This window comes from Somniosus microcephalus, chromosome 8 (assembly GCF_052327205.1).
Source record: "Somniosus microcephalus isolate GS21.2 chromosome 8, FLI_Smic_1.0, whole genome shotgun sequence".
In the NCBI taxonomy this organism is placed as follows: Eukaryota; Metazoa; Chordata; class Chondrichthyes; order Squaliformes; family Somniosidae; genus Somniosus; species Somniosus microcephalus.
This window is the reverse complement of record NC_140994.1, coordinates 27,754,728-27,772,434: the sequence shown is the minus strand read 5'-3', so window position 1 is coordinate 27,772,434 and position 17,707 is coordinate 27,754,728. Positions and strand designations below refer to the sequence as shown.

General features: G+C 48.4%; 1 protein-coding gene across 1 annotated transcript in view; it reads right to left on the bottom strand.

The window, feature by feature from the left end:
• The window catches only part of pdzd8 (PDZ domain containing 8), a 223,980-nt gene that overhangs the window by 128,952 nt on the left and 77,321 nt on the right, over positions 1-17,707 (bottom strand). Inside the window, exon 2 of the mRNA XM_085994405.1 lies at positions 6,005-6,130. Coding sequence (XP_085850531.1) covers positions 6,005-6,130 — 126 coding nt within the window. The remainder of the gene's footprint in view (positions 1-6,004; positions 6,131-17,707) is intronic.

Below are 17,707 nucleotides of genomic sequence, written 5' to 3'. Positions count from 1 at the left end.
GGGGGGAGGAGAGGAGTTGGAGGGGGGGGAGGAGAGGAGTTGGAGGGGGGGGGAGGAGAGGAGTTGGAGGGGGGGGAGGAGAGGAGTTGGAGGGGGGGAAGGAGTGGAGTTGGAGGGGGAGGAGAGGAGTTGGAGGGGGGGAAGGAGTTGGAGGGGGGGGAAAGGAGTTGGAGGGGGGGGAAGGAGTTGGAGGGGGGGAAGGAGTTGGAGGGGGGGGGAAGGAGTTGGAGGGGGGGGGAAGGAGTTGGAGGGGGGGAAGGAGTTGGAGGGGGGGAAGGAGTTGGAGGGGGGGAAGGAGTTGGAGGGGGGGAAGGAGTTGGAGGGGGGGGAAGGAGTTGGAGGGGGGGAAGGAGTTGGAGGGGGGGAAGGAGTTGGAGGGGGGGAAGGAGTTGGAGGGGGGGAAGGAGTTGGAGGGGGGGAAGGAGTTGGAGGGGGGGAAGGAGTTGGAGGGGGGGAAGGAGTTGGAGGGGGGGGAAGGAGTTGGAGGGGGGGGAAGGAGTTGGAGGGGGGGGAAGGAGTTGGAGGGGGGGGAAGGAGTTGGAGGGGGGGGGAAGGAGTTGGAGGGGGGGGAAGGAGTTGGAGGGGGGGGAAGGAGTTGGAGGGGGGGGGAAGGAGTTGGAGGGGGGGGGAAGGAGTTGGAGGGGGGGGAAGGAGTTGGAGGGGGGGGAAGGAGTTGGAGGGGGGGAAGGAGTTGGAGGGGGGGGAAGGAGTTGGAGGGGGGGGGAAGGAGTTGGAGGGGGGGGGAAGGAGTTGGAGGGGGGGGGGAAGGAGTTGGAGGGGGGGGAAGGAGTTGGAGGGGGGGGAAGGAGTTGGAGGGGGGGGGGAAGGAGTTGGGGGGGGGAAGGAGTTGGGGGGGGGAAGGAGTTGGGGGGGGGGGAAGGAGTTGGGGGGGGGGAAGGAGTTGGGGGGGGGAAGAGTTGGAGGGGGGGAGGAGAGGAGTTGGAGGGGGGGGGAGGAGAGGAGTTGGAGGGGGGGGGGGAGGAGAGGAGTTGGAGAGGGGGGGGAGGAGAGGAGTTGGAGGGGGGGAGGAGAGGAGTTGGAGGGGGGGAGGAGAGGAGTTGGAGGGGGGGAAGGAGAGGAGTTGGAGGGGGGGAAGGAGTTGGAGGGGGGGGAAGGAGTTGGAGGGGGGGGAAGGAGTTGGAGGGGGGGAAGGAGTTGGAGGGGGGGGAAGGAGTTGGAGGGGGGGGAAGGAGTTGGAGGGGGGGGAAGGAGTTGGAGGGGGGGGGAAGGAGTTGGAGGGGGGGGGAAGGAGTTGGAGGGGGGGGAAGGAGTTGGAGGGGGGGGGAAGGAGTTGGAGGGGGGGGAAGGAGTTGGAGGGGGGGGGAAGGAGTTGGAGGGGGGGGGAAGGAGTTGGAGGGGGGGGGAAGGAGTTGGAGGGGGGGGGAAGGAGTTGGAGGGGGGGAAGGAGTTGGAGGGGGGGAAGGAGTTGGAGGGGGGGAAGGAGTTGGAGGGGGGGGGAAGGAGTTGGAGGGGGGGGGAAGGAGTTGGAGGGGGGGGGAAGGAGTTGGAGGGGGGGGGAAGGAGTTGGAGGGGGGGGAAGGAGTTGGAGGGGGGGGAAGGAGTTGGAGGGGGGGGAAGGAGTTGGGGGGGGGGAAGAGTTGGAGGGGGGGAGGAGAGGAGTTGGAGGGGGGGGAGGAGAGGAGTTGGAGGGGGGGAGGAGAGGAGTTGTAGGGGGGGGAGGAGAGGAGTTGGAGGGGGGGAGGAGAGGAGTTGGGGGGGGGGGGAGGGGAGGAGTTGGAGGGGGGGAGGAGAGGAGTTGGAGGGGGGGAGGAGAGGAGTTGGAGGGGGGGGGAAGGAGTTGGAGGGGGGGGGAAGGAGTTGGAGGGGGGGGGAAGGAGTTGGAGGGGGGGGAAGGAGTTGGAGGGGGGGGAAGGAGTTGGAGGGGGGGGGAAGGAGTTGGAGGGGGGGGGGGGGAAGGAGTTGGAGGGGGGGGAAGGAGTTGGAGGGGGGGGAAGGAGTTGGAGGGGGGGGAAGGAGTTGGAGGGGGGGGGGAAGGAGTTGGAGGGGGGGGGAAGGAGTTGGAGGGGGGGGGAGGAGTTGGAGGGGGGGAGGAGTTGGAGGGGGGGAGGAGTTGGAGGGGGGAAGGAGTTGGAGGGGGGAAGGAGTTGGAGGGGGGGAAGGAGTTGGAGGGGGGGGGAAGGAGTTGGAGGGGGGGGGAAGGAGTTGGAGGGGGGGGGAAGGAGTTGGAGGGGGGGGGGGAAGGAGTTGGAGGGGGGGGGGGAAGGAGTTGGAGGGGGGGGGGAAGGAGTTGGAGGGGGGGGGAAGGAGTTGGAGGGGGGGGGGAAGGAGTTGGAGGGGGGGGGAAGGAGTTGGAGGGGGGGGAAGGAGTTGGAGGGGGGGGGGAAGGAGTTGGAGGGGGGGGGGGAAGGAGTTGGAGGGGGGGGGGGGAAGGAGTTGGAGGGGGGGGGGGAAGGAGTTGGAGGGGGGGGGAAGGAGTTGGAGGGGGGGGGAAGGAGTTGGAGGGGGGGGGGAAGGAGTTGGAGGGGGGGGGGAAGGAGTTGGAGGGGGGGGGAAGGAGTTGGAGGGGGGGGGGAAGGAGTTGGAGGGGGGGGGAAGGAGTTGGAGGGGGGGGGAAGGAGTTGGAGGGGGGGGAAGGAGTTGGAGGGGGGGGAAGGAGTTGGAGGGGGGGGGAAGGAGTTGGAGGGGGGGGAAGGAGTTGGAGGGGGGGGAAGGAGTTGGAGGGGGGGGGGGGGGAAGGAGTTGGAGGGGGGGGGAAGGAGTTGGAGGGGGGGGGAAGGAGTTGGAGGGGGGGGGGAAGGAGTTGGAGGGGGGGGGAAGGAGTTGGAGGGGGGGGGAAGGAGTTGGAGGGGGGGGGAAGGAGTTGGAGGGGGGGGGAAGGAGTTGGAGGGGGGGGGAAGGAGTTGGGGGGGGGGAAGGAGTTGGAGGGGGGGGGGAAGGAGTTGGAGGGGGGGGAAGGAGTTGGAGGGGGGGGAAGGAGTTGGAGGGGGGGGAAGGAGTTGGAGGGGGGGGAAGGAGTTGGAGGGGGGGGAAGGAGTTGGAGGGGGGGGAAGGAGTTGGAGGGGGGGGAGGAGTTGGAGGGGGGGGAAGGAGTTGGAGGGGGGGGAAGGAGTTGGAGGGGGGGGGAAGGAGTTGGAGGGGGGGGAAGGAGTTGGAGGGGGGGGAAGGAGTTGGAGGGGGGGGAAGGAGTTGGAGGGGGGGGAAGGAGTTGGAGGGGGGGGAAGGAGTTGGAGGGGGGGAAGGAGTTGGAGGGGGGGGAAGGAGTTGGAGGGGGGGGAAGGAGTTGGAGGGGGGGGGAAGGAGTTGGAGGGGGGGGGAAGGAGTTGGAGGGGGTAAGGAGATGATAGAGGCGGAGGAAAGAGAGGGTAGTGGGAAGGAGGGAAAATAATGAGAGGAAGATTGGAGAGGGGAGCAAAGCAGTGCGGGAAGAAAGAAAAGGGGGTAAGGCAGGGGAGGGGATAGGAGGAAAGAGGAAGAGAGATATCGAGAGGGTGCAGGGAAGGTGGAGAAACAAGGAATTGATGCCCACTTATTTTAAAAGGGTTAACACCGACTAAAAAGCAGAAAGAGACATTTCAGGCAAATGCATTGTGCTTGTATACTAGGATCCCACGGTATAACCTCAAGACCAAGCTAAAACAAAGAATTATAGCTGTAAACATGTGCCAAGTCTAAACATTCCTCTATCAACCTTTTTAGAATTAAGTTCCTGGCATAATTTTATAGCTAGTTCATAAATATAGTCTGTGGTGGATTGAAAGTGACAAATGTGGTGCCTGAACAAACATCTGAGGTTCAGAGATTTTATTGGTGACAATAAATAATGGGAAATATTCCAGATATTCATCGCCAGCATGCTAGGATCCAAGTCTTTGGCAAAGGAACCAAAGAGGGAGCTAATAAGCAATAAATCCTGCAGAAAGGGAACTGGGTGATGTAGTGAGTTAGACACCAGCCTTTCACCTCTGGGACCTGATTTCAAATACAGCTCAGGCTGATGCGATACAAGCTTCTTCTGTTTGCTCGCGGTAAGGGTTCTTTGTAAGATGCATTTGGGCAGTCTCACACCAGTTCCTAATGGGCTTGGGCCGACAGTGCAAAGCTGTCCCCAGTGAGGTACTAATTTGGGGCATCTTGCTCACGAGAGGCCGCATAGTGGCTGATTTTCATGATCACTTCAGAAAAGTGATCTACTCAGATCACATCTTGGGTCGTGTTCCCAGTTCCGATCATCGAAACACTTGGAAATAGTGAAGTGTTGGAGACTCTGCTTAAAAGTGCCGAAAGGTTGATAAAGTTCGGCTGGAGAAATTCAAAACTTTCAGTCTGAAAAGACGACATCTGACAGGCAATGTTGCTTTGAAGCTGTGCGGCCGCGTAGCTGTCAGGAGCTCCCGTGCAGCCGGCTCACTGGCCTTTAAATGCAAAAACGGCGCATGCGCGGATTTTTAAATGGGCCGCGCAGCCCCCCCCAAAAAATTAGAGACCTGATCTTGTAGAGATACATAAGATTTTAACAGTATGTAAAAGGTAAATCTGGAAAATTACTTAAAATTATATCGCAACATGGGTTGAAACTAGTAAAAGGCAAATTTAGTACTAAAATCATGAAACCCAGAAATCATTAAAGAATCAACTGGATGATGCAATGTGGGGACTATAGGGTTACTCTGGATGGGTGACTGAAGATGTGCTGATGGCCTTCCTTATCCATAATTATTCTTGTGATCTTGCTTGGGAAATGGAAAAGTGTCAGATTGGTGCAACAGGGAGGGCTTTTCTAAGGAGGGTCTGAGGCATATCGTTGGGGCAGAGTAGAGGGGTTTTTACTTTGCAGCTGGTTGTGCTATAGCTGCCCTTGGAGTGCTTTGATGCTGATAATGAATGATTGAAATGGGAATGAAATAATTAATTTGCATTTATACAGCACCTTTCATGACTTCTGGAGATCCCAAGGCGCTTCACAACCTTTTGAAGTGTAGTCATTGTTGTAATGTAGGGAAATATAGCAGCCAATTTGCACACTGCAATGTCCCACAAACAGCAATGGAATAAATGGCCAGGTAATCTGTTTAGTGATGTTGGATGATGGGTAAATGTTGGCCAGGACGCCAGGAGAACTCCCCTGTGATGTAAAAAGACTACTGAGCACTTGGTTTGAGAATAAAACAAGGCTTTAATCAACTGTTTCAAAACCATGAGTTTTACATCACTAGTTCCTGGTTACAGAAGCATCCTGAGCAAGCTGGGCCCACGCCCGAGTATTTATACTCCTTGGACGGCACCACCAGCTGGCCGCCCAGTGTTACTTCATGAGTCATGATAAGATTCATGACACCCTGCTTTTCTTCAAATAGAGCTATGGATTTTTTTTTACATCCATCTGAGAGGGCAATGGGAGCCCTAGTTTATTATTTCACCTCCAACAGTGCAGCACTCCCTCAGTACTGCACTGAAGCGTCAGCCTAGATTATATGCTCAAATTTCTGGAATAGGGCTTGAACCCAAGCCCTCCTGATTCAGACGAGCGGCTACCATTTAAGCCAAGGCTCTTAGTTCAAATCCCCCACACTAACATTCAACGTTCCCTCTAAGCTGCGCAGCTCTCTGCCAGTCCTGCGCAGCCTGGGACCAGCTTTTCCAATATTAAATTTGGCGCCTGCGTAAAACTGTGAATTGGCCGCCAGCCCCCTAAGCGGGCCGCGCACCCAAAGAAAATAAATTAGAGGGAACATTGCCAACATTCCACACCTTGAGTTGAACAAAAATTAAAGAAAGGACAAATGATTACAAAAAGCTGAAGACAAGTAAATGGGAATTCAAGAATGACAAAGTAAATATTAAGAAAACAAAGAGGGAAAAATTATAAAAACTGTTGAAAACAGCAAGGAGAATTTAAAGAAGAAGAATTTTTAAAAAAACAGTATCAGCAAAAACCATGCGATTAAATTTATTAAATTGTCCCTATCGAAGGACAAAGTACTGATTAACAAAAATAGAATACATTTTCCCTTCTACCCAAGGAAGGTCATTCTGTCCTACATACCTGCTGCATTCAACCACCGTGGCTTTTAGGCGTCCTTCGATGATGCTGGAGTCTTGCATATAAAGGTCAGAGTTGGCGGAGTTTACTGTTGTTGGAAGCACTTGGTATGGAAAGAATGGTTTGTACCTGAGATGCAGAAGAAAAAAATATTTAGCCAAGGGCTTTTAACATTTTTATTTTGTTTTTATATTGTTCATGTTTAATCATAAAGCAGTCATCACAGTCAGGTCTTCATTCGCTGCATCCAGTGGGGAAAAAATTGCATTCTTAATGTACACAGACAAGCAATATCATGAGGCATCACTCCCCATTCTGAACAAGGACACCTACCAGATAATACAAGAGGGGCAACGAGCCTGAAGTTGATGTATTTGCTACTTCGCTGCATCCAACTCTAAATTTTTGGATAATGCGCAAAACACCTTATAATTGAGTCGTGCCCATGCTACTCATTATGAGAATTCCCCTCATGGCATAACAGCAAGTGTACAACTGCTCACATAATAGCAGTGCTTCTTCATAGGATTTTCACATACGGTCGATACAGAGTGACGTAAGAAAACTACTAGGCACTTGGTCTAAGCGTTAAACAAAGCTTTAATCAACTGTTTTACAACATGGAGGTCTAGTTGTGTCCTTCACTAGTTCCTGTTAAGAATGTCCTGCGCAAGCTGGGCCCGTGCCCGAGTATTTGTACTCTCCCTGGACAGCGTCACCTGCAGGCCGCTCAGTATTATTTCATAAGTCTCTCTTTCATGAATGACTGATTCATGTCACCGAGTTTATCCGTTGAGCAGCTAAAACTCCACAGACCAGGAAAGTTCCAGGTTCAGTCCCCAGCCGATCACAGTCAAACACCTGTAGGGGTGCTGCAATGAACCTCATTGCCCTGAATTGGTCAGGGTGAAGGGAGAAATAGCCAGGGTTTCAGTGACCCCCGTTAGAAGGACGTGTGTGTAGTTGTTGTCATGTACAGGATCGAGAAGAGTTGTGACGTCTTCTCCAATTGATCATATTTGAAAACTTATTCATTGCTGTACAATTCAATGTTGGTACTATTAGGCATACACCCATTATTCACATACAATACTACTATACTCTGACTGGTTAAAGATGCAACTATAAAGCCAGAATACATGCCAACCTACAAGATATAAGGCGCTTTTTTCCCACGTTCAGTGACAAGAAAAAGACTCGAGTTATCCACCAACAGTCAGACCTGCATTTATTCCCATTTGTTCTGCACTGGCAGTGACTGCAGATCCTATGTTTCACCATTGGATGTCGCTTCAGCCCTCTGTACTAATATAATTGAATTCTAACTGAATACATATATTAAGTTACCAAGAATATTTATGGCCAGATGAGCATTTAAATTAATAAAAAGTGGCACTTCAATTTAATCATTCATGCCGCAATTCAATTTAAATTAAAAAGCTACACAAACCATATGGTTAGAGCGTGAGAAATGATGGCCATACTGTGCTGACAAGATTCAATTTGCTGAGAAATTAAAATCTAAAATGAATGAAGCCTCCTCTCACGTTACTCTGGATCAGCAATTCTGTACAGTCTAATGGTAATGAATGTTAAAGTTATTTTATACTAGCGAATCTCCCGTGGTGCTGCTGCTCACAATAAGTCAAATGATGGTATAATGCTCCTGTCCTTATAAAGCAGCATACCATGTGACGTAATAAAACTCACTGCGCACTTGGTTTGAGTATAAAGCAAAGCTTTAATCAACTTGTTTCAGAACATGGAGGTCTAGTTATACTTCACTAGTTCCTGTCTTACAAAATGTCCCTGCAAAGCTGGGGCCGACGCCCGAGTATTTATACTCCTTGGACGGCGCCACCAGCTGGCCGTCCAGCGTTATTTCATGAGTAGTTTCTTTATGAGGATGAGATTTATGACACCATGTAATATAGATGTAGCGCTGTGTCCTAACTAAGGCCACTGTTATAAAGTAAGCAGGACCATGGGTCAAGCAGAGTTAAACTGCTGCTTGGTGAGGACACTTTGCAGATTACAAATTTCAGGCTCCTGGTCATAAACACCTAGCATTGCAGCTGGATAACCTCTTATTTTGAACAGCGACTTGCACCTGTAACAAAGTGTGGCAGCTGGTGTGAGCGAGTTGCTCTAGGCACAATGCATGAGCAGATCTCCCACGGCATTGATCAAAATGTGATTGCAAAGGTTAGTCAGAGGTTACAGAAGTTTAGACTCGTATCACTAAGGTGTTTTCAATTGCCGGCAGAGTTTCGGAGTGCATTATTAGCTTTCTTTATACAGTGTGACACACATATTTGCATGTGTGACACCTGAAGACACAGACACACAGACGAGAATTTTGGCCACAGTGCAAAGCAGAAACAGAGGCTGATTGTTTACTCACATTATGCCACATCACCATCTACCCTCACCACTGGGAAATATCCGACCATCCCTGAATTTTGAAGATTCCTTTCAGTTTTTTTTTTTAAACTGGTTGAAATTTAGCTTCTAGTGGAACAAGTACAATGGAAAATGCTCCCCACTTGTGCATAAATATACTTTGGTTACTAAATGGCATGAATGTTCAAGACAGGAGCACCAAGGCAGCCTGTACACTGGCCCTAGCACAATGGTTCCAAATTCGGATTTGGATAGTTGGCATGTCTGCACTGGAATTCTACACTCCCATCAGACATGGGTTTATGTGAAGGTCCAATATTCCAGTTATTGTAATCTCCTTTCTTAATTGCACAAGTCCTCTGGTAGATGAAATGATCGGATGTAGACAGGATCAAAAAGAAATGCATAACCAGCTGGTTTAGTTACAGATTTTGCACTGATTCAATGCGGTTTTCTGATTGTACTGACACACACTCTGCAGTTTGTGTGAAATCCTGTTTAATTTAAATCGCAACCACAAGACAAGGGGACATGGGTATAAATCAGTGAAAGGGAAGCTCGGGACAGACATCAGAAAGCACACACGAGAGTGCTCAATACCTGGAACGGTCTTGCGGTGAGGGCAGTGGAGACAATAATTCTAGGAGGGAATTCGAGAGCATGGGTCTTAAAAGTCTGAAGGCACAGCCACCAAAGATGGGGTGAAGAGAGGGGGGAGTCACAAAAGGCCGGAGTCAGAGGAATGGAAAGTTTGGGGGAGGATGTAAAGCTGGAGGAGGTTAGAGCGATAGGGAGGGGCAAGGCCATGGAGGGATTTAAATATAAGGATGAGAATTTTAAATTGGAGGTGCTGGGGGACCAGAAGCCATTGTAGGTCAACAAGGACAGGGGTGACATCCTGCAAGAGGACCCGCTCACATAAGATATGTCAGCAGAGTTTTGGCGGAGCGGAGGGTGGAAGATGGAGGCCAGCTAGAAGAGCAATGGAATAGTCGAGTATAAATGTGACAACGGCCTGGCCGAGAGTTTCAGCAGCAGATGGACTGAGGCAAGATCGGAAGCAGTCTTTGTGATGCAGAGTATGTTCATTGGAAGCTCAGCTTGGGGTCGAGTGGGAAGCCAGGAAACAATGGACAGGCGGGGGGGGGGGGGAATGAAATCAGTGGCAAGGGTACGGAGTTTGTGGTGGGTGCTGAAAACAATGGCTTGAGTTTTCCCAATACCTAACTGGAGGACATTGTGGCTCATGCACAACCTGATATCAGACAAGCAGCCTGGCAACACAGACAGCATTGGTGGTGGAGAGGTAGAACTGGGTGCCGTCAGCATACATATAGAAACAAGCCCCTCGTCTGAGAATGATATCATTAAAGGGCTGCATTTAGATGAGGAAAAGGGGGGGCTCCAGAGGTAATGGTGCCGGGTGAGAAAGGAGCTCTGGCGATGATTGGATAGCCTTTATCTTTAACAATCTTACATCTTCAATAAGCTCATCTCTCAGATGCCTCCTTTAAACCTGAAAAGCCAAAGCCTCTCCAGCCTTTCCTCATAACTTATCCCTCTGACACTGGAGATCAGCCTTGTGCCTCTTCCCTATGCTGCCTCCTGCATTTGAAGGACTCATTTTCTGGCAACCAGAACTAGATGCAGTATTCAAGATGTGGTCTGACTAGAGCACTATACAGTTTGATCACTACCTCCTCCAACTTATATTCTACTGTTTTGGCTATGTACTTCCACATCCTATCAGCTTTGCGGATTGCTGCGCTTTGGTTGAACATGTTTAGCGTCATCCTTAGCTACTTCAATACCATTTATGGAGTCTGCACATCATCTATTTTTCCTTCCTATGTTTATCACCTTACACTTGACTGCAGTAAATTTCATCGGTCATTGTTCTGGCCACTTTACACACTTTGTACAACTCATGCTAGAATTTCCGAGCTGTTTCTTCCAATTCCACCTCTCCTCCTAGTTTGGCATCATCTGCAAATGTCACCACTTTGCATGGAGTTTATGAAGCTAGGTCATTTATGTAAATTAGAAACAGTAGTGGTCCCAGCATCGAGCAATGAGGTAACATAGCCAGCCGCCTGCAGGAAGTAATGTTACAGATATTCCAAAAACAACTTTCATTTATATAGCACCTTTAACATAGGAAAATGTCCCAAAGCTGCCTCATTCATTTGCATCAGCAACTGGAATGGTTTTAAATATATAAATATTATGAGAATTGTCTTGAAAACAGTACACAGCTACATCAGCACGTGAACATAACAGAAGTCAAGGATGAACAAGGCCGTTTGGTTTCTTGAAGCTCCCCTTTCTCGTAGCAATGCTGAACATTTTGGTACTGATTATGGTAATTCTGTGAATTCAAGTTTAACATGGAGAGGAACTCTCAATAAAACAGCATAAAATGGTACAAATGGGAGTGGTAACAATCCATGAGCACCTGTGCTTGGGAAGTTACTCAAGGTCTACTGCTCTCACTGGCCAATGAAGGGGTGGGGTAAATACAAAACTGCAAATCAGAACATGAGCACGTATAATGTTATTGGGTTCTACACGATAACCATTCGATTAGATTACTAAATAAATCTTAGGAGGATTTAAAAATAGTTACCTGGAACACAGAGGTAAATACTTGGATAAGAATTCCACAAAGTGTTACCTTGGGGGAAAAATTTGGTTGCTTTGCGCCTCCCGTTAGCGCCCACTGGCTGCAAAGCAACTAGTGCCCGGGTGCGGTACCGCCAACGCCTCCAGTGAAATTCAGCGGGAGGTTAGCGGCGGCGGTAACCGTTAGCGTGCCGCCGCTGATTATGTCATCGCCGTGCGCAGCGTCCCGGCCGCGATCTTTGGTAGTGCCCTCTGACTTACCGCTGGACGCTATGTCCGACGGGGTCAGGAGGGCCTACCTGCAGCCGGGGCGGAGCTAGTTAAAAGGGAGGTGGCGGGCGGCCATTTTTGTTGCGTGGGGCGTGACGCAATTTTTTCCCCCTTCTCTTTTAAAGGGTTTGTTTTCCAAGCCAATAAATCACAGACCTATAAAGACTGTTCGTGTAAAGTGGTCATTAATCTGACCAAAATAAACTGGTCGCCGCCATTTCGCTGCCGTGTGGAAATGAATCTTGTGCGTCAATGAGAAGTCCACATTTACCTGGTTTCACTTCCACAAACATTTCAATAACACACTTTTATAGTTCTATTAAAAATGTCCTCACATCTATAGCACAGAAGTTGCATTCCACTTCAGATTCTTGTAGTTCAAGGAACTGAGACACCTTTGTGGCAAGGAATTAAATGTAGACCGCACATTGCTTCACCCAGTGACTGACACATCCGCTCATTCTTCTAGGTGACACCAACCTATTCACACCTGGGCCAGATAGGTACATATTCATTAAAGTCAGGTTCTCTTTCACATTAAAGGCTACACCACTTTCCAGATTGTCTTTTCCATTTCTACAAAGTAATCAGCATCGCCATACATTTACCCAACTCAAGTCATTGTTGAACCAGGTGTCAATGATGTGTTTGATATCATAGTGGGGGATACCAAAACTAGGGGTCATAAATATAAGATTGTCACTAATAAATCCAATAGGGAGTTCAGGAGCAACTTCTTTGCCCAAAGAGTGATTAGAATGTGGAACTTGCTATCACATGGAGTAGTTGAGGAGAATAGCATAGGTGCATTTAAGGGGAAGCTAGATAAACACCCGAGTGAAAAAGGAATAGAGGGTTATACTGATACGGTTGGATGAAAAGGGGTAGGAGGCGGCTCGTGTGGAGCATAAACACCGTCAGGGACCAGATGGGACGAATGGCCTGCTTCTGTGCTGTACATTCTATGTAACCCCATTAGAACAGCAGTTTTCTACATATGTATTAGGAAGCTTGGCTGTGTGGAGACTGCTATGGGTATGAGGACAGCTCTCCAATTAAATCCCAAGAATCCGCTCTCACAAAGGCAGACCTCATTTGTTAAAAGATCTTGAAATCAAAGACTAGTCTGAAGGGTATAACCTTGTAATGGAATACATATGCAACATGGTTCTGTGGCTCTTTTTCACAACCAAGTGAAAGTGGATATATATATTTTTTTTTTATAAAAGATCAGCAGTTCCCAGCTAATATCCTAGGAAGTCTGAAGTGTGACTATCTTGAGGTGGTGATTTAGGCTTTTGGATAGCCACAAATAATCTGAAACCCAAACTACTTGGTTGGGGGGGCAAGAGGTAGGGAGGGGAGGAACAAAGGATGTCAAAAATACTCGGGCAAAATCTATTGTTTCATTCCTGTACTATTACTGTACCTCCATAGCTTGATGAAATATTTACCTCCAAACAAAGGGTCAGAACTCTGGGCTAGGAAGCATAAAAAATAATCAGCAACGGCTCCTCATTCTGACCACTTTCCAGTGATCCCTGCTGGAAATGGTGACGCGTGGACAATGAGTGAGCATAGGGTCTCGCTTAGTTATAAAGTCCCCCGTGGTTGCATAATCGGCCTATATTCACTAACGCGGGTCAAACATGACGAATGACAAGGTACCAGAGGCCTGCTAGCCGCCTTGGAACTGTCCCCCAACATTAGTCAGTGCCTTTGGGAAAGCAGAAGAGAAACCAGAGACAAGAAGTTACTTTGAGGAACTCTACAATAACAACTTGTATTTATATAGTGCCTTTAACATAGTAAAATGTCCCAAGGCGCTTCACAGGAGTATTAAAAGACAAAAAATTTGACACCGAGCCACGAGGAGAAATTAGGGCAGGTGACCAAAAGCTTGGTCAAAGAGGTAGGTTTTAAGGAGCATCTTAAAGGAGGAAAGAGAGGTAGCGAGGCAGAGAGGTTGAGGCAGGGAATTCCAGAGCTTAGGGCCTAGGCAACAGAAGGCACGGCACGAGAACCAATGCCACACCGCACTTAAAAGTTCAGGAAAGCATTGGAATGTAGTGAACGTCCTTTTCCGATTAGCTGCCTTACACCTGGGACAACCTTCATTGGCTCTGGGAGCACCAATGGCAAGGTTCAGCTACTGGCTAGCACAGCAATCTTGTGGCTAGCTCGGTATTTGTACCGGTATGCTAGCACTTGGAATTCCTTTTACAGCCACGAAAGGTGGTTTGTGCTTCAAAGCTCGGGTATTGCTTTTGTTGAGATCGGTGTTTAGGACTACGGCCCAGAATAGCTTTTATGTGCTGTTGTGAACCTTGTGGAAGGTTGCCCAACCTGGTCTATAGAAAGCCTCTCGCTGTCAAACAGAGCTCGGTAGTTACAAGCTGATGTCAGGGCTCGCTGTTGTAATAGCAGGGTGACCTCATTTGCAACTCTCATGCCCAGATTTAGGGAATCACGAGAGCATTTTTAGCTGCAGCTGAGCTGCTTGCATAATATCCTGATTAATCCGGATTTGAACTTGCTGGGATAGCCTCATTTCTCAATAATAAACAGTGAACAAAACTAGGCCTGTGGGACACCCCTCCACTATGCAATCTGACTCACTCTGCCGGCTAGGCGGCCTAGTCAGCAAGTTCTGTGCCTCTATGCTGTATTTAGATTTTTTGCTTATTCTTGCCCAGTGCAACCCGATTGCATGACAAATATCAATGGAAACAAGACCACAAGCTGCAGGGGGTTTATCTTCTTCCCTTGGTTCCTTGACCATTTTCTAATGTGGGAAGACCAAGGCTTATGCATAACCTTAAGTTAAATTGCTCTGGACTTCATAGAATCATAGAAATTTACAGCACAGAAGGAGGCCATCCGGCCCATCTTGTCCGTGCCGGCCAACAAGGAGCTATCCACCCTAATCCCACTTTCCAGCACTTGGTCCGTAGCCTTGCAGGTTACGGCACTTCAAGTGCATATCCAAGTACTTTTTAAATGTGATGAGGTTCTCTGCCTCTACCACCCTTTCAGGCAGTGAGTTCCAGACCCCCACCACCCTCTGGGTGAAAGAATTTCTCCTCAAATCCCCCATAACCTCCAACCAATTACTTTAAATCTGTGCCCCCTGGTTAGTGACCCTTCTGCTAAGGAAAATAGGTCCTTCCTATCCATTCTATTACGGCACCTCATAACTTTATACACCTCAATTAGGAGGCTGAGGGGGGACCTCTGTTCCAAAGAAAACAACCCCAGCCTATCCAATCTTTCCTCATAGCTAAAATTCCCCAGCCCAGGCAACATCCTTGTAAATCTCCTCTGCACCCCCTCTAGTGCAATCACATCCTTCCTGTAATGTGGTGACCAGAACTGCATGCAGTACTCTAGCTGCGGCCTAACTAGCGTTTTATACGGTTCAAGCATAACCTCCCTGCTCTTATATTCTATGCCTCGGCTAATAAAGGCAAGTATCCCGTATGCCTTCTTAACCACCTTATATCTACCTGTCCTGCTACCTTCAGGGATCTGTGGACATGCACTCCAAGAGCCCTCTGATCTTCTGCACTTCTCAATGTCCTACCATTTATAGTGTATTCTCTTGCCTTGTCAGCCCTCCCCAAATGCATTACCTCACACTTCGCCGGATTGAATTCCATTTGCCACTGTTCTGCCCACCTGACCAGTCCATCGATATCTTCCGGCAGTCTGCAGCCACCTACTTCATTATCAACCACACGGCCAATTTTTGTATCATCTGCAAACTTCTTAATCATACTTCCTACATTCAAGTCCAAATCATTGATATATACGCCACAAAAAGCGAAGGACCCAGTACTGAGCTCTGCCATGTGGAGCTTCTTTTTCTTCTGCCCTCTCTGGTAATACTAACAGGATTCACACATTGATCCTGTGGAAGCACTGGGAGATACCAGTGCGGAATGGTTAATAAAAGGCCTTTGTGTAGTAGCTGAAGACGCTGAAATAAGTATTGACTAAATATGGGTCAGGAATTCAAAATCTACCCTTTATCTAAATAATAATTTGAGCTCACTCACCACCAGGGGATGGGGGCCACATGACACACATTAATGAAACGGCTTCTCACATGACAGTGGTGAGAACATAACTGGTGCAAGTAATGGGGCTGATTCAGACAGCGCAAAAGATCAACTAGCCAGTACACCTCTTCAATTTAATTGGGTGAGCAGCCCTTCTCCAATCTGTTAAGCACAATCAATGGCATCTGAAAGTTGCTAACAACCTATTTGTTAACTTGTGATATTTGTTTTGAAATGACAAAACACTTCCTCTGGTTTAGTATTACCACTGTGTCCAATCATTCAGCCCAACAGACACTTTAAGGTTCGAAAGAATATTGTGCTGAAGTAGGCATATTTGCATTTCATGCGGTTACAGATTTCCAAATTACTGACCGACACATGTGGATTAATAGACATCGTGTAATCGCTCCTGTGACAATTGATTTTGCTGTGATATCGGCCCTGAATTTGCGGTCGGAGGCGTACCTCCGGAGTACGCCTTCGGCCCACGAAATATTTCTGAACTTACCTCCTGGCTCCACAGCTACGGAGAGTTCGGGTCCTGGGCCTGTAGGCGACGTCAGTGTAAAGGCCCACGGATCCCAGGGACGCAGGCGGTTCGGAAGCGTCCCTGGGATCACATGGGTCAGGTCCTCCAATGAGAAAGGAGGATTCCATTGCAGTCACTTCCGAACGGAATCCCCTAATGACATGCAATGGAATCACCAAATAATGAAACAATTTAGACGACTAACAAAAATAAATGATCTCATTTTCAAATTTAATTAAAAGCCCCTTCAATACAGCAAATAATCAAAATGTAATTTTTTTGAAAAATAATTTTAAACATTTTCATCTGGGCCAAAATTGGCATAAAGTAATTTTAAGTGTTTGTGCATCATTTTTTAACATTTTTAAATTGTTAGTTTAAGATTTATACAGGAAACTTCGCGATATCCGGCACCGACGGGACCGGCGTGATGCCGATCTATGAAAACTTCCAGACAGACCAGCGCTAATGTTGAAGGATACGGAGGTTTTCATCTCCGTATCTGACAACAAACACTGTTGCTTAGCAACAGCTTGTAAACAGTCGGCCTGTACCTTGGAAGCATCTCTGTAGCTTAGCAACAGCTTCAGAGAGGCTTTCCAGAGACTGGCTGTTTAAAAAAATGCTAGAAGAAAAAAACCAAACAAAACAGCTGCTGATTTCTGCCGTTAGATCGAGGTTTCTGGACATACAACTTCCGGATAAACCAAAGTTTCCTGTATATTAATTTTATGCTGGTGAAAGCAGCCCCTACGAGTTTTGTGGGCATTTGCTGGGCAAATAGGCCAACCCTGTGCCAGCAAAAGTGATTTCACTTTCAGTTTGGTAGATCTGTTAAGGTGTGCCTTGACGGATCACAAGTTCCGGGTTTTCCCGCATGCAGAAACCCGGAACATGCTGAGCCTTTCAGAAGGCTTATGACGGTCTACGCTGTCATCAGAAGCGCAAATTCCAGGCCAGTGCTTCACGCCTACTCATCAATAGAGTACCTGTAGCTTGAGAAACTAAATTCTGTTCACAATTAGACCTAGCACAAGAAACTAAAAGATTTGGTTGACATCGGTTAACGGTCAACAGTAAAGAACAGTGGCTGCAAATTGGTCAATAAAAGACAAGGTGGGTTATACTTCTTTGCATCAACAATGCCAGAGGGTGTTTTCATGTCATTACAACACCAAATACTACCTGCCAGCACATCAAACTCTGACAAGCGATTTAAGTACCAATGTAAGGAGGGAGGCTCTCACCACTTTGGGTTCACACAAGCAACAGTACAACTTCAAACAATTTCCAACAGATGACTGGTGACTTTTTAAACTGGTCAGCCGTGGGAAAGAGCCAACTGCCCTATTGACTTCTCACAAACGCTGAAGATATGACCAACATGCTGAGTGTTCTGCTTGGTACATACTGGCGAGGAGCCAACAGCATTAACTTGGTACTGGTGGGTCACCCTGCTCTGAACAGGGTACCTGTGTCAAATGGTACAATTAGGCAAAGTGAAAAGTCAGAACGCCCAACTAATATTTGACCACTATGATTTTCAAGCAGAGAAAGGTTCTGGTACCACATTTCAAGTAAACTACTGTAATGAAAATTAAATAGAATTTGGAGGACACTGCTCATGAATTTGAAAGGTGATCAGACCTGTGCAGATTGCCAATTTAGAGGGAGATGAGGATGGAGCTATTCTCAATAGTAACTTTGAGGATGCAATGCACCCTCTATCTCAAATGCGTCACACACTTGCAGGCCTTGAGACATCAGCTAATAAGATAACAACATAAGAAATAGGAGCAGGAACAGGCCACTCGGCCC